Here is a 24,328-nt window from a genome sequence, read left to right on the forward strand (position 1 = left end):
TAGCACGTTTCTCCCTTGCGTCCTGAGTTCAAGCGTCTTCAAAGCCCACAACACCTTTGGTAAAGGCTGTTCTCCAACTGGAGGGCTCACAGGCCAGTGTTTCCCAGTTGTCTGTGTTTATATTACATTTTTTGAGAGAGTCTTTAAACCTCTTTTGTTGACCACCAGCATTACACTTTCCATTTTTAAGTTCGGAATAGAGTTGTTGCTTTGGAAGATGATAATCAGGCATGACCAACACCTCGATAAACACTACCTTGATGTCTGGGCTACTTCATACTTTTCTGTATAGTTTTTTTAATAAAAAAAAATCATTTTATAATGAAAATACTGACCCGGTAAGGAGCAGAGGGGTCCGAAAGGTCTTAGGGAGTCCATTCAGAGTGCCTTGCTCTCCACATGCCTCAAAAGTAGGGGACTAGCATTATGCTCAACAGGTGAGCACCGAGTGCGAATTTCGCCATCTGAAGGACAACACTGCCACCTGTAGGACTGAAGAATCCTTGCTTGCTCCAGCATATACCAGCTCAGGCCGAAAAGAACACACAATGAGAGTTGTAGAATATAACAACCTTTGATTGATAAAGGTTGATTGATTGAATATAACAACCAATTGAAAGGGATTTGAAAACTGAGCAATGGGGGGAAATGATAATATATGAAATAGAGGAATATATTGGATGAAATGTGTGATGTAATCGAGGAATATGTATCGGGTGAAAATTGTGATATTACACCGTAGGTAAAAGGGATGGCTATGAAAACAGCACGGAAGGGAAGGTGGGAGGTCAAATTATAAGATGAATGCATAACCAATTTGAGGTTTGAAATTAGTTGGTCAAGGTTATGAAAATTTAATAAAAATCTTAATAATTAGAAAACAGAGTTGTAGAATTGTAGAGTTGGATGGGACTTGTTCCAGCCCATGTTCATAACAGGAATTTTGCAATGACTGTATACTAAAGACTGTAGCTCAACAGGTAGAGATCTACTTTGCATGTAGGCACCAGGTTTAATTGCGGACATCTCCAGGAAGGGCTGGGAAAAACCCCAGGAGATCTAGACTGGCCAATGGTCTGAATCAGTATAAGGCAGCTTTCCATGTTCCTGATATATGGGTAAAAATTGTAGGAGATAAGGACCTTACTGAAATCATGATATGCTACATAACACTTATCAAAAAAAGAAAGAATATTTGTCTTTTTTTGATAAACCCATGCTGGGTCTTAGTAATCACACTGCTGCAAAATAATGTGCTGCGTTGGCTTCAACAGAGTTTTTAAAAATTAATTTAAATATTTTCATTAAAATAATCCAACTCGAACTAATTTTAAAAATACCGGGCTAGCAGAGGATGGTTTCGATCCATCGACCTCTGGGTTATGGGCCCAGCACGCTTCCGCTGCGCCACTCTGCTGCTTACGAGCAAAGTGCTTCATTGATGCTCTATAAGTGCCGCACAATGTTCTGCGCGTGCGCGCTAAGCACTATTGTCTCCCTCTTTCGGCGTCCTTCTCTCCCTCTAGCGGTCTCCAAAGAGCTCCGCTGCCCAGAAGCCGCACATGCGCCTTCCCCACCTCCCCTTGCGCGGTCCCTCCTCCCCTCCCGCTCCCACTCAGCCTGCCCTATTGGTCACACTTCCTGCTGCCAACTTTGCCATTGGCTCGCCGCTCGCGGGGCGTGCGCGAGTCTTCCGAATGACAGACGGTCCAAAGGAACCAATGAGATGACGGAAGCTAAGACGCGGGCGGGAAGCCACTGTGGGACACGAGGACGGGATTGGCTGAAGGAAGGTTGCCGCGGCGGCAGCCAATAACGGCGGCTGCTACTGCCTAAGGGGACCAATAGCGGTGCAGCTTGTTGCGAGGTGCGCAGAGCGGCGGGCGCAAGTGTAGGCCGGGCGGCTTTTCTTTCATATTTCCTCGGCCCCCTCCCCCCACATTCGCTGCACCGTTTCTTTCTTTTTTTAACGCCTGAGGAGCAGCGACGGTTATTGCTCGTCGGAATCATGAGGCGAGTAAAGGGAGGGGGGGAGAAATGGGGGAGGGGCTGGCACGTGGCGGGGGAGGGGAAGGGAGAAGGGAATGGAAGGATTGGGGGTCAAGGCGGGCGCTCACTTTTTGTGAGGAGGGCGCTTATTTGGGGCGAACTGTGCTCAAAAAGCAGGACAGGGAAACCCCCGAACCTCCAGAGACGGAAGGAGTCTACTTTTCTACCTGAATATGGGAGCGCGCACGCGAGAGAGATAGACTGCTGCTGCGCTTGGAAGCTCCACCTCCGGCTGTCGTCTGCCTGCCCTATCTCCCTGCCAACTGCCATATAACGGGGAGGGACAGGACGGCTAAAGATGGAATTCCCCTTGCCCTTCCTAAGGACGCATGGAAGACGGAGCGAGATTGTTTTCTTCTGCTCTGGAGGGCAGGACTCGAGATTCCAACAGGGGTCGGACTAGCTGACCCTTGGTGCCCCCTTCCAACTCCCACAGTACAGTGGTGCCTCAGGTTACAGACGCTTCAGGTTACAGACTCCGCTAACCCAGAAATAGTACCTCGGGTTAAGAATTTTGCTTCAGGATGAGAACAGAAATCGTGCAGCGGCGGCAGCGGGAGGCCCCATTAGCTAAAGTGGTACCTCAGGTTAAGAACAGTTTCAGGTTAAGAACGGACCTCCAGAACGAATTAAGTACTTAACCCGAGGTACCACTGTACTATCATTCCAGGAACAGAACAAGAGCCCAGCTGCTGGATCATCTTAGTCCAGCATCCTGGTCCCACAACTGCCCCAAAGGGAAGCACACAAGCAAGATTCCAACAAACACAAATAGCTGCCTCTCCCTTTCTGGCCACTGGCATTCAGAGGCATCATGGCTAGTAGCCATGGGTACTTTGCTTCTCCCATGCATTTGCCAAATCCACTTTGATAGCCATCCAAGTTGGTGGACACCACTGCCCTCCTATGGGAGAGAGATACAACAGCCAAAGGGTGGACCCCCAGGTACTGAAGTAATCTACCCTCCCAGCATCAGATAACAGAGAGGCGTGAGATAGTTGAAGGTGAGGCTTCCAGGGGCAGATGAAGTCTACCTCTGCAATCAGCAGATAATGGGGAGATAGACTTCACAACAAGAGCGGGTTGGGCTTGGGGCTTCATGGGCTTGGGTGTTATTGAGCTTCGAAAGGCATGTGTGACTTCACTGAATAGTTACAGGTAGGTAGCCGTGTTGGTCTGCCGTAGTCGAAACAAAATAAAATAAAATAAATTCTTCCAGTAGCACCTTAGAGACCAACTAAGTTAGTTATTGGTAGTTATACCAATAACTAACTTAGTTGGTCTCTAAGGTGCTACTGGAAGGATTTTTTAATTTTTATTTTATTCACTGGATAGCAGAAGTGAACTTAGGATAACCTTTGGTCTGCCCAACCTGGTATTGTCAACCCCACACGTGAGGACCCTGTGGCTCGGCAGATGTTGCTAGACTCCAACTCTCATCAGCTCCAGCCAACATGGACAATAGTCATGAATGATGGGCTTCCGAATGGACGGCACCAGTTGCCCTATGCTTAATGTAAATGGGGAGAAAAGGGTGTAAGGAAACAAACCTCTGGGAACAACTGATAGCAGATTGTGGCTCTTGCTTGTACTTATGATTTTTTCCCCTCTTCTTCCCTCATGATTTCTTTCAGGGGTGACAGAGGCCGTGGTCGTGGCGGACGCTTTGGTTCTCGGGGTGGTCCTGGCAGTGGGTAAGTCCCACATGAAAGTTAGGCATCTGTCCATTTCTAGCAGCACAAACACAGGAAACTGCCGTATATTGTGCAGGGCCATTGGTCCATCTACCTGCTCAGTATTGTCTCCACTAACGGCAGCGGCTGTCCAGGGTTTCAAGCAGGGTTTTCTCCAGGGAATACTGAAGGAAGCCCACTGGTCTGTTCAGCAAAGTTTTACCTGCAATGACTGGAAGCAGGCAGGCATTCAGACAGGAGACATTTCCATCCATACAAGGCCAAAATGGAACAGCTGAAACTGTGTGTCTCAGTAGACAGAACACACTATGGTTTAGATGGCCAAGTTTTCTAGGCAGGAAGCCTTATTGGTTCTTCTGCTGTGGCTTACTCCCAAGCATGTGTGCCTACTTGGGAGTAACTCACTGAATATACTGGGGCTGAATAATCACACATAGGCTCTTGGTGTCGGCTACACATCCTTCTTCCTTATAACATCCCTTAAGTAAAGTCAGGATAAGCTAAAGAACATGATCAAACCTGTGACATAGGTCTTGAATGTACTGTAAACTCTGGCAAGAGCAAAATCAAAGCTCACCTTCCTATGTTAACTGTGTTTCAGGTTCCGACCCTTCGTGCCTCACATCCCTTTTGACTTCTATGTGGTGAGTAGGCCTGATGGGTGCTTTTGAATGTAGCTGGCAGTCCTAAGTTTGAGAAGTTTGTCTTGGGAAATTAAAAATCAACCCAGCAAGCTGTGGGATTGGAGAACTTGGAAGCTTTCTGGATACAGCCACGAAATGGTGCGCCTGCATTCTCAAAATATGCTAGGAAAAAAGTAGTGTGCAGGGTTGACATCAATTTTTGTAATGCCTTGGAGCAGGAATCAGACTTTTAGACCCACGCATAAGTACGCATAAAGAGATGGGTGAGATCAAATTGGAGGCCCTACCTTGCCTTAAAAAACAAAAACTGTCCTGTTTGTTCAATACCTGCCTGTTGTTGGTGGCTGTGTCATGTGCACAGATTGCTGTTTGGTGGTGCTGAGTGGTGAAACCACATATATGAACACTGCTTAAATGGGACCACTGAGGATGAACATAGTGCACTGTGTGTGTGTGTGTGTGTGAAAGTCTTCATAAAGGTGTCCTCCTTCCTTCAGTGCGAAATGGCTTTCCCCCGTGTGAAACCAGCCCCAGATGAGACTGCCTTCAGCGAAGCCTTGCTAAAGAGAAACCAGGACCTTGCTCCCACTTCTGCTGAACAGGTGTGTTCTGCATGATTGCTGCACTCTCCCCGGTAGAATTAAGAGGTTTCTGTCAAGGAGGTGGGATAGGAACCCTGGATAAAATTATTCAGTTGCTTTTCCTACATAGGGGTGGTCAGACCTCTGTTTCCTCTAGGAGTTAAAATAAAACAATAAATTAAAAGGCAGTAATGCTCTTTGAGCTAAAAATTGAAAGCAGTAATCGTCATTAAACGTCACATTGCCTACAATTTCTTAGAGGCCTTTCACCACCCGTTCTCGAAAAATAAGCCACGTTCCTGAATTTAAGACTTAAATTATTCCCGAAATAATAGTTACTAAATCTCCTAGTTAGGATACATTGCAGTCCTTCCTTGATATACGAACATAGTCTTGTCTTTTTTACTTTAGACATTGTAATATGAAGGGCAAAGGATACAGTTAACTGCTATTGTGTAATTTGTGGTTTTGATTGGATGTTTTATTTATTAGTATGTTAAATTTTGCACAGCTGCGTTGAACTGCCATTTGCACATTAAAATACGGTATATAAATCAGGTAATAAACAAATGGCTACATACTACTCTATTTCCCCCTTCTGTACTAGGCTTCTATCCTCTCTCTGGTGACCAAGATCAACAATGTGATTGACAACTTGATTGTGGCTCCAGGAACATTTGAAGTGGTAAGTCAGTCTTCACTGAGAAGACATTAGGAGAATACTCGTACAGTGGTGCCTCGCAAGACGAAAAGAATCCGTTCCGCGAGTCTCTTCGTCTTGCGGGTTTTTTCGTCTTGCGAAGCAAGCCCATTAGAGGTTTAGCGGCTTAGCGCTACAGTATTAGCGGCTTAGCCGGCTTAAAGATCAGCTGATAAGCGGCTTAAAGATCAGCTGATAAGCGGCTTAGCATCAGCTGTTAAGCGGCTTAAAGATAAGCTGATAAGCGGCTTAGCCATCAGCTGATAAGCGGTTTAGCGGCTTGGGAAAAAGGGGGGGAAAGGAAAAAAACCCCACAGGAACTCGCAAGACATTTTCGTCTTGCGAAGCAAGCACATAGGAAATTCGTTTTGCGAAGCACCTCCAAAACGGAAAACCCTTTCGTCTAGCGGGTTTTCCGTTTTGCGAGGCATTCGTCTTGCGGGGCACCACTGTATTTAACAAGGGAGTATGTGTTTTCATCTGAAGGGTTGTGGTTTGCTGTGAGACTTCTCTCAGTAGACACAATTGCCAAACTGGGATTGAAACAGAATGTCCGCTGAGCCAACCTCCAGACAGGATCGCATCAGTCCCTCTAGCCTAGATTTCAGAGTGTCACAGGCAACAGCTTTTTTAAAGTTTACATTTGAATTTCTGAGCAAGTGCTGTGGGCACCATCCTCTCCGCTCCTCTCTCTCCCCACTCCCCTGATCAGCCACCCCAAAAGTGACAGGCTCTGAGCTTGTAAAAAACATAGAGCTGAAAGAGGAAGTCGGAAAGAGTGTCACTTTTCCAACTTCCTTTTTTAGCTCTATGTTCTTTTCAAGAGAGAAGGGCAGTGGGCTTGGAGGCTTTGTGGGCCAACTTGGGAAGATCTGAACAGCATATTTATGTGTACATCTCTCTCTCTCTCTCTTGCCTTACCAGCAAATCGAAGAGGTTCGCCAAGTGGGATCCTACAAGAAAGGAACCATGATGACTGGCCACAATGTGGCAGATCTAGTTGTGATCCTGAAAATCTTGCCTACATGTAAGTTTTTCTATTCGCAAAGGGAAGGGGAAATGGCAGACTGGGGTGGGGAGTGTGTTCTAATGGAGCCTTCTGCAATGAATTTTGACTTCTGCTTCCATCCACAGTGGAAGCTGTTGCCGCCTTGGGAAACAAAGTTGTGGAAAGCCTGAGGACGCAGGATCCTGCTGAAGGTGAGCAGCATGTTTTGTCTGCCATTGCCCTGTTCTATGCATCAGCACACTCAGTGCTGCATTCCAAGCAAAATAACCCCAGGGGGAAAGATATATGCTAGTGGCACAGCCAGGAAACAAACACTCAGGAAAACACCTGTCTTTTGCCTCAAATGCAATTTGCTGGATTTGGGATGGGAAGACTGTGGCATTCCAGATACTGCTTGACTGCAAGTCCCATCATCTCTTATAACTGCTGGGAGTTGGAGTCCAGCAACATCTGAAGGACCACTGATTTGGGCAAGATTCACTACTGGGGTCCAGAGTACTATCTGTTCCACAGTACAGAGAGAAATCTCACCAAGCCTTGAGATCTGTAGCTACTCCTCAGTCACTTCTTGGCTCATTTCATCCCTGATTTTTTCTCCCCTTAGTATTGACCATGCTCACCAATGAGACCGGCTTCGAAATCAGTTCTGCAGACGCAACAGTGAAGATTCTTATAACCACTGTGCCCCCCAACCTCCGCAAGCTGGATCCCGAGCTGCACCGTAAGGAAATCCAGGCAGTTTGTTTTCTCTGCAGTGGAGGGGCAGGGGGAAGGGCAGGATGGATGGAGGTTGACCTTGCTTAAATAGGTTGTGCTTTTGGTAGAAGAGTAGAAAAGAGCAACCTGCCCAGAGGGCCTTGTGTGCTGTTTTTATTGGGTTGAGGTGTGTGTGCCCAGCATAGAAGGCAGGAGTGTTTCCCTGCTGAACACAGTTTTCCTAATGCCGCCACTTCTGTTGTCTTCTCTCCACTCACCAGTGGATATCAAAGTGCTTCAGAGTGCTCTGGCAGCTATCCGACATGCTCGCTGGTTTGAGGAAAACGCGTCTCAGTCCACGTAAGTTCAGTCCACGTAAGTCTCTCTCCCTTTGTGCCTGGGGAGCCACCTTTGCTCCTCCTGCAGAGGTGGCCCTCCAAGCCTTCTAGCCTTGCTTTTGCCCCCAAGGTGTTTTTTTTTAAAAAAACAAACACCTAACTGCAGTGTGTCCTTGAGCTCTGATAATGTCGCTTGCTGTCTGCATGTAGGACAGAGAGGTGTGTGCAAGAAACTAACCTATGGCATAACGGTTATATTTACATTTGTTCCTATGCCCAATTTTGCCTCTGCCCCCCGCCCACCAGAAGGGAATGCCTCCTTCAGGCTCAAAAAGGTTCTCCTGCCCTTGTGGAAGGACATAGGGGAGGAAGCTCCCCAATCTGTAAAACTTAAGGCAGACTAGGGTCAACCTTAGCTCTTACACTGGGAAACATCAAGGCTTTGATGCATCTCTGAGTTTGGACTTGCTCCAGCTGCTTGCTTCTGGTGCTCTTGGTCCAGGTCCTAACCCCTGGCAGAACTCCCATATCTTGGGGACGTATGTCTATTCACAATGAGCCTCCTTCTGATTCTCCAGACTCTGGCATGGGGGCAGTTGAGGCACAAGGATGAGGTGTTCTTTGTGTAGATTTGCTCGCTTCTAGTGCTGCTTGTGCAAGATTCATGCCTTTGCAGTTGGATCTCCTAAGTTGGCATAAGAGCAGAGTAGCCTTGCTGGATCAGATCAAAATGTCAGTTTAGTCCAGCATCCTGTTTTGTAGAGTGGCTCACCAGATGTCTCTGGGAAGCTCACAAGTAGTATATGAAGACAGAAGCCACACTTACACACAGAATTTGCCCCCTTGCAGATGTCATTCAGAGGTAAATGCCTCTAAATAGGGAGATTTCATGTAGCTTTTGTGGCTAATCCACCAATGGACACCCTCCTCTTTAGTAGTATAGAGTCCAGTATTCTAGAGAAAACCATCACCACCATTTGTTTTAGAAAATTTATAAACAGCTTGATCCAAACACACACACACACACACACCCACCCACCCACCCACCCACACACCCAGCCAGCATGGTTCAAATAAATAAAACATGGCTACAGCCCACAAGCTAATTCAAAACAAATACACACAAAAACTATCATTTTAAAACAAAGATAGTATCAACAACACAATAGATAGATACATATTCTGGGGATGACATTGTTACCTTCTTTCAGAGTGAAAGTCTTGATCCGTCTGCTGAAGGACCTCAGGATGCGGTTCCCAGGCTTTGAACCCCTCACACCCTGGATTCTTGACCTGCTGGTATGTGGAGAGATCAAGGGCAGGTGCTTGGCTTCCACTGTGGGCTGATTCTCTAATGGTGGCTGCTTCATGTTATGCTTTCTTGATCAAAACATTCAAGGATTCTGTTTTTGCAGTTGGGAGAAGCTTGGCAGCGATCTGCATCCCTTTTTCCTGTGTGACAACACTTTGAAGTTGTAGATCAGAACTAGGACTGATCTTTTTTAAAAAAAATCATGAATTTAAAACAGTTAAGGAAGGCAGAGACGATGAAGAAACAGGAAATGAATGTGGAGACTCCATTGGGTCAAAGACAGTCTCCTGAATAATTTAATCCATAACGTAGTGCATACTTAGAAGGGTTGTTTTTCATTTGCAGGTAATTGCATAAGATTGAGTTGCTCCTTAACTTTCCCCCCCTGCGAATATAAATATTCTGTAGGGAAGGAAAGGGTGACAACATATTTACTATATATACTGGAAAGTTGTGTGCTGTGCATTTGGACACCTCTTTAGGCAGTGGAACCAATTTGCTGCATGATGTCTCCTGAGATCAATGAGCAGCTTTTCACTTACCTTTGGATCCAGTTGGATGCCATTTTGAATCAAGATGGTAGACTGAACCTTGCCAAACCACCGATTTCAAAACTCCACTGGTTTTCGTTTGTTTCCTAAAATTCCTGAGCAGCTCCAGGTATGAAGCTGCCAGTGCTTAGTGAAATAAAATGTTGAACTGTCTTCTCAGTAAGCCCAACTGAATTTAGTTGGAATCCTTTCCCAAGCCAACACAGACAGAATTGTATTGCCAGTAACTGGGGAAGCAGGATGGAGAAAACAAAGCTCTACTATTTGCTCTTCTCTTTGGTTCTAGGGACACTATGCTGTGATGAACAACCCCACACGGCAGCCCTTGGCTCTCAATGTCGCCTACAGGTATAGTCAAAACCCTTTTAAAATTCAGGGGGGAAGAAGAGAATTTGTGTCTTCCAAGTGCTACATGGCGGGGGTATTATTATTACTAACCTTGTTGCTTCTTCACAGGCGCTGCCTTCAGATCTTGGCTGCTGGGCTCTTCCTTCCTGGCTCTGTCGGCATCACTGACCCCTGTGAGAGCGGGAACTTCAGAGTCCACACAGTTATGACCCTGGAGCAGCAGGTAACCCATCCCCCTCCTTTAACTGAGATACCGTACAGTCCAAGGATTTAGGTTGGGGGGGGGGGACACCCGTACAAGAATGTACAAGAAGGGTTGAGGACCTGTGGCTCTCCCAAGTGTTGTTGGAACCACAACTCAACATCGTCCCTCACCGTTGGCCATGCTGGCTGGGGCTGATGGGAGTTGGGAGCCCATCAACTTCTGCAGGGCCACGTGATCCACACACACATACACCAGTTACATATGTACGCCTGATTGGTTGAGATACGTGTCTGGGAAAGGGGGTGGGGATCCTGTAGCCCTCCAAATGCTGCTGGACTCCCAGCTCACATTATCCCTAGCCACTGGCCCTTCTGGGGCTTATGGGAGCTCAACACCACATGGAGGACCATCGCTGGTATAGTGGCTATAAACATGAGCTGAAAGCCCTTGCCTCTGCCACAGACTTAGCATACATGGCTTTAGCCAAACCTCTACTCTTAATAACATTGGCCGGCCTGCCAGGGCTGTTTCAAAGTACACTCTGTGAAAGAGGTGTCAACTATTCAAATACTTTCTGGAGCAAGATGAGCACCATGCCTCCAGCTTATCAGCAGATTTTGGCCACCTACAAATAATTCTAATCCTCATGGCTAAAATGCCTGCATAGGATTGTCAGAGTTGGCAATGAGCCCATAGGTTTCACACATGCTTTGAGATGCTTTGCAGATTACAAAAGCATGAAGTTCAACTACTGTGTGTCGTGCACTGTTTGAAGAGGCAAGCGTGTGTGCCCTTGCTGTCGGTTAGAGAGAAATGTGCTGTGCAGGTGGATCTTCAAGAAGCCTTGAAGATGCTCTGAAAGTGCAGGGAGGGGGCGATGTGTGACTGGCCTTTCTCTTTCCATCTAGGATATGGTCTGCTACACAGCCCAAACCCTGGTCCGCATTCTCTCTCATGGCGGATACCGGAAGATCCTTGGGCAAGAAGGAGATGCCAACTGTAAGTAGGAGCTCTTGGAAGGAGCTGTGGCTCAGTGGCTGGAGCATATGTCCGGGATCTCCTTGTTGGGCTGGGACACCCTCCAGATGGAAACCTTGGAGAATGCCAGTCAGAGTAGACAGTATAGAGCTAGATGGACCCAAGAGTCTCACCAGGTACAAGGCAGGTTCCTATGTTGGAAAGACAGGTGGAAAGTGGGGCTCTCTCAAACAGTTTTGCTGGGACAGGCCTGCTCAATCAGGCCTCCTCTCCTTCAGCTGTCACCTGGGAGCAGGTGTTTCTTCAGACTGCCTCCATGGGAGATAGGAAGAAGGGCTCACTCACTCCTGTTTCATCAGGTGCCTCCTGCCCCTGAACTGGGCCACCTGGCCATTATAAAAACAACTGTTTAAGAAGCAGTGCCCAAGTTTTTTGTCCCCCAATTCCTTTTGTGTGCAGTGTTCCTTTAAATTACAAGTATACAGGCAGGGTCTGTCTTGTTTTAACTGATTGTACATAAGCCAGTCTGGGAGCCCTTTGGGCCAAAACCAGGGTGCAGATGTTCTAAATAAATAAATAAATAAATAAAATGAAGAGTGGGGGCACTGGCACACATTATCACTCAGCTATTGTAACCAAGGAAGTAACTAGTCTACCTCTAGGCAAGTGAGCAGCAGCAGCCTCTGGTGTTAAAATATTATTGGCTCCAAGTCTTGTGCTAGAGGGATCGGGTGGTCTACATATAGGAATAAAGCCACACTTTGTTCTACTACATTGCAGCCTTTGGCTGTAGCTGAGGTGAAAGATGTTTAGAAATAGGCAACGAAAATCCAACAGGAGAGTTATCTTAGGGGAGATGTGCCATGGCCGACAGATGGCTTGTCAGCAGCATCAAACAACAATCCTAATCACATTTATCCTGAGTGTAAGCCCCATTGAACTTGATATGACTTAAATTCAGAATAAGACGAGCATAGGATTGCATGCTGGCCCTCGGCTGCTCGTTCCTCGGTGCACTTAACCCAGGTATTTGGAACCCATGGCCCTGTGGGTGAACTACAACTCCCCTCATTCCTGGTCATAATTGCTAAAACTGCTGGGAGTTGTAGTTCAGCAACATCTGGAGAGCCAAAGGTTCCTGCTCTAGTGCAGTGTTCGTTGTACAGGCTTAACTACCTGACTCACAACCACCCTGGAACATTCCTTGTTTTGCAGACCTGGCTACCGAAATGTCTACCTGGGAAGGTGTGATTGTGACCCCGTCGGAGAAAGCCTACGAGAAACCACCTGAGAAGAAGGAAGGGGAAGAAGAGGAAGAGAACCAGGAAGAGACCGCTACCGGAGAAGAGGAAGAGAGCATGGAAACCCAAGAGTGACCTGCCAGGTGTGATGTGGTGGATTCAAGGGGGCAGCCCTCTCTGGTTTCTCTCACCCCCGACAGTAACACAGCTCTCCCAGCACACCTGATTGATAGCTGGTTATGCCAAGAGCTCCACTCCAGCCACCTTTATTCCCTCTTCCTGGCTTCCCTTCCACTGAGCCCATTGACTTGGTGTCTATTCTGGATATGTTCACCCTGGTGGTGAGAGCTACAGATGGCACTCTGTCCCACACCCTCTTGGAGTGGTGTGTGCTTTCCAAGGCCAAGGTTAAATTTCCTGGGTCATACTTTTTACCCAGGACCCCTTTAAAAGTAGTGTGCCTGCTTGTTTTATTTGACTGGTGGGGGGTGGGGTGGATAAGAGACTAGTGACCCCTGGATAATTATGGTGTGGAATACCTGTGTTGCTTAGAATGCTGATTTAGGAGCAAAGAAGAGGAGAAATGGCCTGAGCTGGTGTTCAAGAGCTGTTTTGCTTCTGTCTTTCAGTGACCCTCTCCCCTTGCCTCTGCTACTGATGGATGAACAGCTGAAGAAGGCCAAACCTGATTCCCTTTACTGTGTGTTATTCTAATTGTCTTGTTTTTTAAAATTCTTGCTATTAAAATTGTGTTTTCCTTTTAAAAGCTGTTAGTTGGTTTGTCTGTCTGGGTGCTGGATCTACCAATTGGTTACATCAACTGATGAGAACCAAGATCTGTTACAAAAGTGACCTCCAGAAAATGGTCAAGCTCCTAAAATGGCAACTTTTTTTGATGAAAAGGTTAGCAACTCTTGCAAACTCTTAGCTATCTCTCAGCAGGACCTCCTTTATTTAGATCAAGAGTGAGAACTAGGAGACTTTTTTTTTAGCAGAAGAAATAGTAAACGGAGCTGAAACCAAGCTTATTGGGCACTGAGCACCAGGCTTGGAACTTCAGGCCAGGGGATGCTCAAGAAAAGCACAAAATCTATTTAAAAGTCAGACTTCCAGCGTGTTGCTATTCCCAAATACAGTGGTACCTCGCAAGACGAATGGCTCGCAAGACAAAAAACTCGCTAGACGAAAGGGTTTTTTGTTTTTTTAGCTGCTTCGCAAGACGATTTTCCCTATGGGCCTGCTTCGCAAGACGGAAACGTCTTGCAAGTTTGTTTCCTTTTTCTTAACACCGCTAATACAGTTGCGACTTGACTTCGAGGAGCAACTCATAGAACGCGGTGTGGTAGCCTTTTTTGAGGTTTTTAAAGACTTTGGTGATTTTTGAAGCTTTTCCAAAACTTTCCCGACACCGTGCTTCGCAAGACGAAAAAAATCGCAAGACGACAAAACTCGCGGAACGAATTAATTTCGTCTTGCGAGGCACCACTGTATGTCCCTTAGCTTGGATCATCTTTGTTCCCATTTGCTTTTCCTTTGCATGAAAAGTTCCTGTGACTAGCGGCTTAACCCCGCATTCCCTACAACAGCTTTCAGAAACCCCCAAAGTGCAACAGACCGAGCACAGGAGGCCTTGTCCCATGTTAACTAGCAGTGAACTTTTATTGCACAAGCAAGAGGCACCATTCTCGGCCACGTTCCGTGTCACTCTGCAGCCATAAGCAGGCCCAATTGCACCAACTCCACCTGAAAGAGTACCTCGGCAGGGGGAAGCATGATAGGAAATTTGTGCCCAAAACCTTTCTTTCTTTATGAGATGAGGAGTCTTCCATATGCAGGAATTCCTGTCCGCGGGGCAGGAGCTTTTCCTAGCACCATGCAGTGCCCAACAGCCCAACTCTTTATCTTTCTCCGTGTTGTGCTTAGAAGCTGGCAGCATCCGTAAGGAAATGGCAGCTCTGGAAATTGCACCACTTTTCCCTTAGGAAAGGTCCTCTCATTTGCTGGGCGAGCCTTGGGGGTAGCTACCGCCGGCTTCAAGCATGGCTTTTCTGCGGGCAGTCTCCTTCGCTATACCATGGCTGAGCCTTCTCAAGCGCTCCTGTAAAGGAGAGGAAATGGTTTCAGCAAGAGTTTCGTAAGCAGCGAAGGCAGCTCCATTTACAAGTTCTTGAGGTGCAGGAGACACTCGCCAACTGGGCAGAGCTACGTCGTTGTGCTGCCAGCCCTTTGTACCATAGGTTTTCAGTTAGGACTTGCACCTTCCAACAATATCTCGGTGAAAAAATGAAGGGTCAGCATTCTAAATAGCCTGCCTGCTGGTCCTATAGTCCAAGGGTGAGGGAGAAAGAGTATCATAGCAGTTAAATCAATCCATAGTGTTAAGTGCCATCCATAATATCTGGAAGGCAGTGGGTTAACAAAGGAGACCGTCAAGACTTCTTTTTTCCCCAAGCACATGCTGACACCTCCGCGTGTTTCTATAATTACTGGGGCTGAAAAGGACTATAGGAGATGTTGAGCATGGAAGCAAATGAACCACCAAAACTAGAACAGAATCAGTGTAATGTGCTTCTACATGCCCAACCTCTAGGTCCCGATCATCACAGTTAAATATTTTTATATTGCAAATCACCCTGTGACCCTCAGATACTAAGGGTGGTATATAAATTTAATAAATAAATTACAGTCCTGAGTTTCCAGGTAGGAACGTAGAAACCTGCCTTAAACCAGGTCCAATGACTAGTCCATCTGGCTCAATACTGTCTACTCTCGCTAGCAGCAGCCCTCTGGATTTTCAGGCTAAGAGCCCCCCCTTTCCCCCCCCCTTCCACCTACCTGAAGATGCTGTGGATCAAATACAAGGCGGGCAAGACAGATTTTCTATCACAGAGCAGTGAGGGCCTACTCTGGCTGCTAGCTCCAGCAACTTAAAGTGCTGTAACATGTTACATAAGAGGAAAGTTGGTATAAAAAGTCCATCCCTCTCTCACACACACCTGAGCATTTTGCAGGATGTTATTAACAAGGACGACTCTGCGCCGGGCATTGAGCAGCTTCTTGACGTAAGGGTCCAGGTCGAGGGCTACCTTCTGGTCTTCATTGATGCGACACAGCTCTAGTTGGGGAAGAGAGAAGGGGGAAAGCTTTTTAGGCACGAGTCCGATCGGGATTTGAACCATGAATTTCCACATCGCCCATGGCGGAGTAGACCTCAGCAACTGACCTACAAGGGAAGATCTAGGATTGGTTGTTAACATTTATTTTACCCACCTTTCACCATAGGTCCCAGGGTAGGTTCCGACAGTTTGAAATTCAGAATGTAAAACAAATTACAGCTGTAGGAATAAGGTGGGCCCTGAAAACACACATCTTGGGCATCAAAAGGCCCTGAATTCAATATGAAATAGTGCCAATTGGCTACTAACGTGCCCTCCAGCACCTATCAATCACAGCCAGCAGGGCCCAACAGGGGTAGATGGGAGTTATAGTCCAGATACATTTGGAGGGCCTCATTTTTCCTTCCCCTAAAATAAAAGATGCCACACAGATTTAACACTATTCCCTGGAGGTGTATGGTGGGGAAATATCTCAGATTGTTTACAGGAGCACTATAATGTATTATTGGCCCTCTGCTGAAGGCCAGAGTGCATATCCTTGCCAGTAAAGGTAAAGGGACCCCTGACCATTGGGTCCAGTCATGGACGACTCTGGGGTTGTGGCGCTCATCTCGCTTTATTGGTCGAGGGAGCCGGCGTACAGCTTCCGGGTCATGTGGCCAGCATGACTAAGCTGCTTCTGGCGAACCAGAGCAGCGCACGGAAACGCCGTTTACCTTCCCGCCGGAGCAGTACCTATTTATCTACTTGCACTTTGACATGCTTTCGAACTGCTAGGTTGGCATTGGCTAAAATTTTAAAAGGGGATAGGGCCCATTTTAGCACTTTCTACTTTCAAGGAGATGCTGAGTCTTAACAAAGGGGTGACTCCATCTTGGAATCAGGGAATGCTACATGTTATTGATAAGTATGATCTTTCTTTGGACTTTCTTAGTTTGTTACATTTTGAGATGGCATCTCACCACATGAAATATTCTATTTTAAAGCATTGTTTTTGTGCTGATCACACTTCTGCCTGGTATGCCAAACTACCCATTCAGACCCCTCGCCCTCACTACGTAACCAGCACCACAAATGCCAAACAGAAAAGCCTTTACAGCTCTGCAACTCCTGTCTATGTACGCTGCCACAGGTGAAAGATGCTATTGCCAGATCTCCCTATTAAGAGAGAGTTTGCCCATGTGCCTGAAGACTTACCCCATTACTTACTGGTTTGCCCAGTCTACTAGGACTTAAGAGCAGCTTCGTTCAAAGATTTAAATCTCCCAGTTAGATCAATTGGGTATTTAATTAACTTTTTATTATAGGATAGGTCCTCCTACACCTCTGAAAAAGTGGTCTGTTTTGCCTTTAGAGAGCAATTTTAAAGAGAAAAGTTTATGGAGATAAAAAGCTAAATTCTTCAGGGGAGCAAATTCTTATCTGACAAAATGTCCGATTTTAATAATTATTTTAACTGTGTAATGTATTTTAACTTTTATAACAGCTTCAGCTAGACTAAATAAATAAATAACAATTTTAACAATATTGGCCCTTTGGGACAGAAACTGCTGCTTAAAGAGGCCTCTTCTAACAAGACACTGCAGACTCTTTACTGCTCAGTGAATATGGGGCAGTTATTGCTTCATTTCTCTAGCAGGTGGGGCAATACTTAAGTCCCCTTGGATATGATTCCAATGAGCTTATACAGGAAGGAATGAAATATTTTACAAACCCATATTGAAGTTGCTGTTACTTCCTGGTTGGGATAAAAGGGGGTAAAGTATTTAACAAATCCCAGAAGCAACCAGTTTCTTCTGCCCTCCCAGTTATGTTCTCATCAAACATTCTTCCCACTGTGCAGATATTTTTACCTGTGGCCAGGCTGTCGATGTGTTCCCGCAATTCCACTTGACTCTCCCTGCAAGGAGAAACAAGAAAGGAATATAACAGCCTGGGAGTTGGGTGGGGGGAATGTCATGGAAATTTACTAGCTCACAAAAAATAACATTCATGCCGGAGGACCGGGCTCCAAAAACCCCATGCAGCCAGGAAGCTCACTGGGGTGACCTCAGACCGGTCACCATCTCTCCCAGCCTAACCTACCTCACAGGGTCGTTGTGAGGATAAAATAGCGAACCACATGCACGACCTTGAAGTGAAAGTGGGCTAGAAGAGTAACAATGAACTAAAATACCAGAGGGAGGTTCGTTCCCTCTCACGGGGTGAGGGGACCACAAATAACACGAATCAAAGGAGTTCGGAGAAAAGCCACAGCTCATTGATAAAAGTGTCTGTCTTGCAAGCAAAAATTCCCAGGTTCAACTGCTTTTTCCAGGTAGGACTGGGAGACTCCCTGACTTGAAGCCCTGGAGAGCCACTGCCGGTAAGTGTGGACAATACTGAGCTAGATGGACTCCGTATAATTTGGGTTTGATGAGGCCCTAAGCTACTGAAGGTAATGGGGCCCTTTATATGTCCAGCTGTCCTTTGTCAACAACAAATTGTCGCTCTTTTGTGTTGCATATATGCTATATGGTAATTTATGGACCTAATAGGTATCTAAAGCCATTTGCACATAACAAAATATGTATTTTATCAAAGTAATTGTCGAACTAAAATACAATTAAGAAGTATATTAATAGTGAAATACAATTAAGAAGTATATTAACAGTGAAATAATTATTAAGCTCTAACTTAAAATGATTTTTTATTCATAATAAACTTAATAATGCAAACCTATATTTTTCCTTTAAATTTTTGGGGGGCCCACAAGAGAGTGGGGCCCTAATCTATAGCTTGTTTAGGTAAAGGTAAAGGGACCCCTGACCATTAGGTTCAGTTGTGGCCGACTCTGGGGTTGCAGCGCTCATCTCGTTTTATTGGCCGAGGGAGCCGGCGTTTGTCCACAGACAGTTCTTTCGGGTCATGTGGCCAGCATGACAAAGCCTGGCGAAACCAGAGCAGCACACAGAAACACCATTTACCTTCCCACTGGAGTGGTACCTATTTATCTACTTGCACTTTGACGTGCTTTTGAACTGCTGGTTGGCAGGAGGAGGGACTGAGCAACGGGAGCTCACCCCGTCATGGGGATTCGAACCACCAACTTTCTGATTGGCAAGTCCTAGGCTCTGTGGTTTAATCTGGCACTGCACGGTATAATCCTGTGAATTCTTGTCTTCAGATATGGGAAAGGCTTCCTCCCTCGGAAGACGGCAGCAGGGCTTGTTCTCTGCTGCTGCAGAACTTACGGAGGGAAATACACTTTAGAAAGCTGCATCCCTATTGATCTACCAACAGGGGCTGGGCAGGGTAGAGGAGCTGCACCTGGCTGACTTCTACCTGCCAAGGCGCACATCTATCAAGTACCAGATCTGGGCCAGGCAGCCGCTTTGGAGAGGCTGCGTTCCCCGCTCTCCGCAAGGGCGGGGCTGGCGTGAAGCCGCTGACCCTGGAGAACTTCTGCCTGCCAAGGCGCACATCTATCAAGCGCCCGCTCTGGGCCAGACAGCCGCTTTGGAAAGGCTGCGTTCCCCGCTCTCCGCAGGGGTGGGGCTGGCGTGAAGCAGCTGGACCTGGAGAACTTCTGCCTGCCAAGGCACACATCTATCAAATGTCCGCTCTGCGCCAGGCAGCCGCTTTGGAGAGGCTGCGTTCCCCGCTCTCCGCAGGGGCGGGGCTGGCGCGAAGCGGCTGCACCTGGAGAACCTCTGCCTGCCAAGGCGCCCATCTATCAAGTGCCGGCTCTGGGCCAGGCAGCCGCTTTGGAAAGGCTGCGTTCCCCGCTCTCCGCAGGGGTGGGGCTGGCGTGAAGCAGCTGCACCTGGAGAACTTCTGCCTGCCAAGGCACACATCTATCAAGTACCGGCTCTGAGCCAGGCAGCCGCTTTGGAGAGGCTGCGTTCCCCGCTCTCCGCAAGGGCGGGGCTGGCGTGAAGCAGCTGCACCTGGAGAACTTCTGCCTGCCAAGGCGCACATCTATCAAGTACCGGCTCTGAGCCAGGCAGCCGCTTTGGAGAGGCTGCGTTCCCCGCTCTCCGCAAGGGCGGGGCTGGCGTGAAGCAGCTGCACCTGGAGAACCTCTGCCTGCCAAGGCGCCCATCTATCAAGTGCCGGCTCTGGGCCAGGCAGCCGCTTTGGAGAGGCTGCGTTCCCCGCTCTCCGCAGGGGCGGGGCTGGCGCGAAGCCGCTGCACCTGGAGAACTTCTGCCTGCCAAGGCGCACATCTATCAAGTGCCGGCTCTGAGCCAGGCAGCCGCTTTGGAGAGGCTGCGTTCCCCGCTCTCCGCAAGGGCGGGGCTGGCGTGAAGCCGCTGACCCTGGAGAACTTCTGCCTGCCAAGGCGCACATCTATCAAGCGCCCGCTCTGGGCCAGGCAGCCGCTTTGGAAAGGCTGCGTTCCCCGCTCTCCGCAGGGGTGGGGCTGGCGTGAAGCAGCTGCACCTGGAGAACTTCTGCCTGCCAAGGCGCCCATCTATCAAGTGCCGGCTCTGGGCCAGGCAGCCACTTTGGAGAGGCTGCGTTCCCCGCTCTCCGCAGGGGCGGGGCTGGCGCGAAGCCGCTGCACCTGGAGAACTTCTGCCTGCCAAGGCGCACATCTATCAAGTGCCGGCTCTGAGCCAGGCAGCCGCTTTGGAGAGGCTGCGTTCCCCGCTCTCCGCAAGGGCGGGGCTGGCGTGAAGCCGCTGACCCTGGAGAACTTCTGCCTGCCAAGGCGCACATCTATCAAGCGCCCGCTCTGGGCCAGGCAGCCGCTTTGGAAAGGCTGCGTTCCCCGCTCTCCGCAGGGGTGGGGCTGGCGTGAAGCAGCTGCACCTGGAGAACTTCTGCCTGCCAAGGCGCCCATCTATCAAGTGCCGGCTCTGGGCCAGGCAGCCACTTTGGAGAGGCTGCGTTCCCCGCTCTCCGCAAGGGCGGGGCTGGCGCGAAGCGGCTGCACCTGGAGAACCTCTGCCTGCCAAGGCGCCCATCTATCAAGTGCCGGCTCTGGGCCAGGCAGCCGCTTTGGAAAGGCTGCGTTCCCCGCTCTCCGCAGGGGTGGGGCTGGCGTGAAGCAGCTGCACCTGGAGAACTTCTGCCTGCCAAGGCACACATCTATCAAGTACCGGCTCTGAGCCAGGCAGCCGCTTTGGAGAGGCTGCGTTCCCCGCTCTCCGCAAGGGCGGGGCTGGCGTGAAGCAGCTGCACCTGGAGAACTTCTGCCTGCCAAGGCGCACATCTATCAAGTACCGGCTCTGAGCCAGGCAGCCGCTTTGGAGAGGCTGCGTTCCCCGCTCTCCGCAAGGGCGGGGCTGGCGTGAAGCAGCTGCACCTGGAGAACCTCTGCCTGCCAAGGCGCCCATCTATCAAGTGCCGGCTCTGGGCCAGGCAGCCGCTTTGGAGAGGCTGCGTTCCCCGCTCTCCGCAGGGGCGGGGCTGGCGCGAAGCCGCTGCACCTGGAGAACTTCTGCCTGCCAAGGCGCACATCTATCAAGTGCCGGCTCTGAGCCAGGCAGCCGCTTTGGAGAGGCTGCGTTCCCCGCTCTCCGCAAGGGCGGGGCTGGCGTGAAGCCGCTGACCCTGGAGAACTTCTGCCTGCCAAGGCGCACATCTATCAAGCGCCCGCTCTGGGCCAGGCAGCCGCTTTGGAAAGGCTGCGTTCCCCGCTCTCCGCAGGGGTGGGGCTGGCGTGAAGCAGCTGCACCTGGAGAACTTCTGCCTGCCAAGGCGCCCATCTATCAAGTGCCGGCTCTGGGCCAGGCAGCCGCTTTGGAGAGGCTGCGTTCCCCGCTCTCCGCAGGGGCGGGGCTGGCGCGAAGCCGCTGCACCTGGAGAACTTCTGCCTGCCAAGGCGCACATCTATCAAGTGCCGGCTCTGAGCCAGGCAGCCGCTTTGGAGAGGCTGCGTTCCCCGCTCTCCGCAGGGGCGGGGCTGGCGCGAAGCCGCTGCACCTGGAGAACTTCTGCCTGCCGCGCAGCAACTTGCCTGACGGCGTGGACGTGCGTGTCCAGCTGCCGCACGGCCGGCCGCAGGAACTCCAGCAGCCCCTCCGCGAAGAGGTCTCTGGCCGCGGGGCCAGCCGGGCTCGCCGGACCCGAAGGAACCGCCGCCGCCTCCGTCGTTGTGCTGGTTGTTGTTGTCGTTGCCGCCGCCGCCGCCGCCGCCATCGCGCTTTACTTGACTGGCCGCCGCAAGGCCTGCCGGGACAACTTTGGTCAAGGGAAGCGAGAGCAACGCCGCAAAGGATCACGGGAGGCCAGAGAACGGCCGAGGAACGGGGCGGGGGAAGGAGAAGGCGGGATAGCTGAAGTCTCGCGAGGAGTTCCGAGGGAAGGACGGGAACGCTGCCAGTGGGATTGTGGGAAATGAAGTCCTCTGCAGGCAGCTAGGAAATGTATTAATTGTGAAGCTTTTTGCAGTGGCGTAGCGTGGGTTGTCAGCACCCGGGGCAAGGCAAGTAATTTGCGCCCCCTAACCCATGGATTTGCGCCCCCTAACCTGTGGATTTGCGCCCCCTAACCCATGGATTTGCCCTAACCCCAGATGTTGCGCCCGGTGTGGCCGGCCCCCCCTGCACCCCCCATGCTACGCCACTGGGTTGGCCAGTTGGTGTTAAAAAAGATAGAACTTTTTTTATGTATGCTACAACAGCAGCAAGAATACTCATTGCAAAGTATTGGAAGACGCAAGATTTACCCACTCTGGAAGAATGGCAGATGAAGTTGATTGACTGCATGGGATTGGCAGAAATGACTGGCAGAATCCGCAACCAGGGAGAAGAGTCGGCAGAAGAAGATTGGAAGAAATTTAAGGACTATTTACAGAAATACTGCAATATTAAGGAATGTTGAATGATGTTGGATTGAAATTACGTTAAGTGGTTTCTAGCTGTAATGGTATAAAAGGTTATGAAAAAATGGTTTTTTAAAGTAAAAGTTTAAGTTTCAAGAACTTGGATAGAAAATAAGGTGTTATTTAGCGGTAATGCTATGAGATAAGGATTTGCTGAACAAATAATTTGAACTAGAAAACAAGAAGGGGAGGTATGAGGAGGTCAGGGAAATATGTTATTGAAAAATAAGTTGTGAATTTTATGTGTTTTTAATATATATTTTTTCTATTTTTTGCATTTTTCTCTTTGTATAAAATTGAAAACTTTAATAAATATCTTATTTTAAAAAAAGGAATTTATTAAATTTATTATTTGTGGAGCCCCCGCGGGCCGAGGCAGCCAAAGCCCCCTCCCCTTGGGCGCCCGACGGAGGAAGGAACCACGGCCCGCCGGGCGGCCAGCGGCCTCTCTCCCGGTGCTGGGGGCGCACGGCGGCGGCGGCAGCGGCAGCGGCGGCTTCTCCTCCTCCTCCTCCTCCTCGGGACTCGCTTCTCCGGAGGCTGCCCCAAGGTGAGCCCGAGCCTTTCTCCCTGCTCCGCGTCTGGCTGCCTTGCTCTGCCGCGGGGGCGACAGGGTGTGTGTGTGTTGTGCGTTGCGTTCTGCCTCCCGGGGCGGGAGGGAGCATCCCGGAGCCGCCTCCCCCTCCTCCTCCTGCGCGGGGCATGTGCCAGAGGAGGCTCCCCGGGAAATGGCCCTGGGCGCTGGGGGGTCTGGGCGGCATCCGCGGCGGCGGCGCTGAGCGAGGCGAGGAGGAGAAGCTGCCGGCGGGCGAGGGATGCGCGGGCTGAGCGAGGGGCGTTCCCCTTCCCTCTGGACTCGCGCCCCCCCCCAGAAGTTGCGCCCGGTGCGGCCGGCACCCCTGGCACCCCCCACGCTACGCCACTGGCTTTTTGTGCTTTTTTTTTTAACAGGGTTGTGTTGTTTTTTTAAAAGTAGAACATAGAGAGAGGGTTGCACTTTTTGGGGCGGGTGACTCAACTTGCTGCATGTATCATTCTTTACTCAGACGGGAAATAAGTCGCCTTTTATGAACGCTGTGGGATTCTCAGTGCAGTCCATATATATGTATATATATATATATATATATATATATATATATATAATATTACATATATATATATATACATATATATATATATATATACACACATACACACATATGTATATACAGTGGTGCCTCGCAAGACGAAATTAATTCGTTCCGCAAGTCTCTTCGTCTTGCGAGTTTTTCGTCTTGCGATGCACGGTTTCCCATAGGAATGCATTGAAAATCAATCAATGCGTTCCTAGGGAAACCGCCTTCAGACCAGTCTGTCCCCGGACCTCTTCTGAAGGCTGGGGGGGGGGGGGGGACAAGGGCTTTTCTTCCCACCCCCAGCATTTTAAAAAACCCCAGGACAGCGGAGGACTTCTCCGCTGTCCGGGCGATCTTAAAATGCTGGCGGGCGGCATTTTAAAATCGCCCCGGACAGCGGAGGACTTCTCCGCTGTCCGGGGCGATTTAAAAGCCCCTGGGAAGGCAGGCAGGGGGGACAAAGACTTTCGCCCCCCGCCCGCCTTCAGAAGGTGTTCCCGCCCCCCGCCCCGCTTCGGAACAGCGTTACGAAGTGGGGCGGCTGGGGCAGGTGTTCCCGCCCCCCGCCCCGCTTCGAAACAGCGTTTTAAAATGCTGGGGGTCGGGAGCGAAGCGTTCGCTGCCGACCCCCAGCATTTAAAAATCTCCCCGGGACAGCAGAGAAGTCTCTGCTGTCCCGGGGAGATTTTTAAATGCTGGGGGTCGGCAGTGAACGCTTCGCTCCCGACCCCCAGCATTTTAAAATCTCCCCGGGACAGGGGGAGATTTTAAAATGCTGGGGGTCGGCAGCGAACCCCCAGCATTTTAAAATCTCCCCGGGACAGCAGAGACTTCTCTGCTGTCCCGGGGAGATTTTAAAATGCTGGGGGTCGGCAGTGAACGCTTCGCTGCCGACCCCCAGCATTTTAAGATCGCCCGGGGCAGGCGGGGGGGAAGG

General features: G+C 49.5%; 2 protein-coding genes across 2 annotated transcripts; one reads left to right on the top strand and one right to left on the bottom strand.

The window, feature by feature from the left end:
- Positions 1–1,851: 1,851 nt before the first annotated feature.
- On the top strand, positions 1,852–13,112 carry ILF2 (interleukin enhancer binding factor 2). Its single transcript, XM_080984766.1, has 15 exons — positions 1,852–2,013; positions 3,684–3,743; positions 4,345–4,387; positions 4,885–4,989; positions 5,576–5,653; positions 6,593–6,695; positions 6,803–6,868; positions 7,282–7,398; positions 7,655–7,733; positions 8,923–9,010; positions 9,861–9,922; positions 10,031–10,145; positions 11,036–11,126; positions 12,321–12,489; positions 12,976–13,112. Exons 1-14 carry the CDS (start codon positions 2,009–2,011, stop codon positions 12,479–12,481), a joined length of 1,173 nt encoding a protein of 390 aa, XP_080840892.1. The 5' UTR covers positions 1,852–2,008; the 3' UTR covers positions 12,482–12,489; positions 12,976–13,112.
- Positions 13,113–13,976: 864 nt separating this feature from the next.
- SNAPIN (SNAP associated protein) lies at positions 13,977–21,675 on the bottom strand. Its single transcript, XM_080984917.1, has 4 exons — positions 21,410–21,675; positions 17,316–17,362; positions 15,343–15,461; positions 13,977–14,444 (listed from the first exon to the last, which is right to left on the bottom strand). Exons 1-4 carry the CDS (start codon positions 21,589–21,591, stop codon positions 14,340–14,342), a joined length of 453 nt encoding a protein of 150 aa, XP_080841043.1. The 5' UTR covers positions 21,592–21,675; the 3' UTR covers positions 13,977–14,339.
- Between the last annotated feature and the right edge of the window lie 2,653 nt (positions 21,676–24,328).

Source organism: Podarcis pityusensis, assembly GCF_964106645.2.
Source record: "Podarcis pityusensis genome assembly, chromosome: 16".
NCBI lineage: Eukaryota > Metazoa > Chordata > Lepidosauria > Squamata > Lacertidae > Podarcis > Podarcis pityusensis.

Bases quoted from the DNA above. Each gene is read 5' to 3' on its own strand.
- ILF2 (XM_080984766.1), top strand. The intron at 6,869-7,281 runs GTGAGCAGCATG...TTCTCCCCTTAG, and splicing joins GACGCAGGATCCTGCTGAAG to TATTGACCATGCTCACCAAT. The intron at 9,923-10,030 runs GTATAGTCAAAA...GCTTCTTCACAG, and splicing joins GCTCTCAATGTCGCCTACAG to GCGCTGCCTTCAGATCTTGG.
- SNAPIN (XM_080984917.1), bottom strand. From the start codon at position 21,591: ATGGCGGCGGCGGCGGCGGCGGCAACGACAACAACAACCAGCACAACG. The intron at 15,462-17,315 runs GTAAAAATATCT...TTCCCCAACTAG, and splicing joins CATCGACAGCCTGGCCACAG to AGCTGTGTCGCATCAATGAA. The intron at 14,445-15,342 runs GTGTGTGTGAGA...TCTCCTTTACAG, and splicing joins ACATCCTGCAAAATGCTCAG to GAGCGCTTGAGAAGGCTCAG.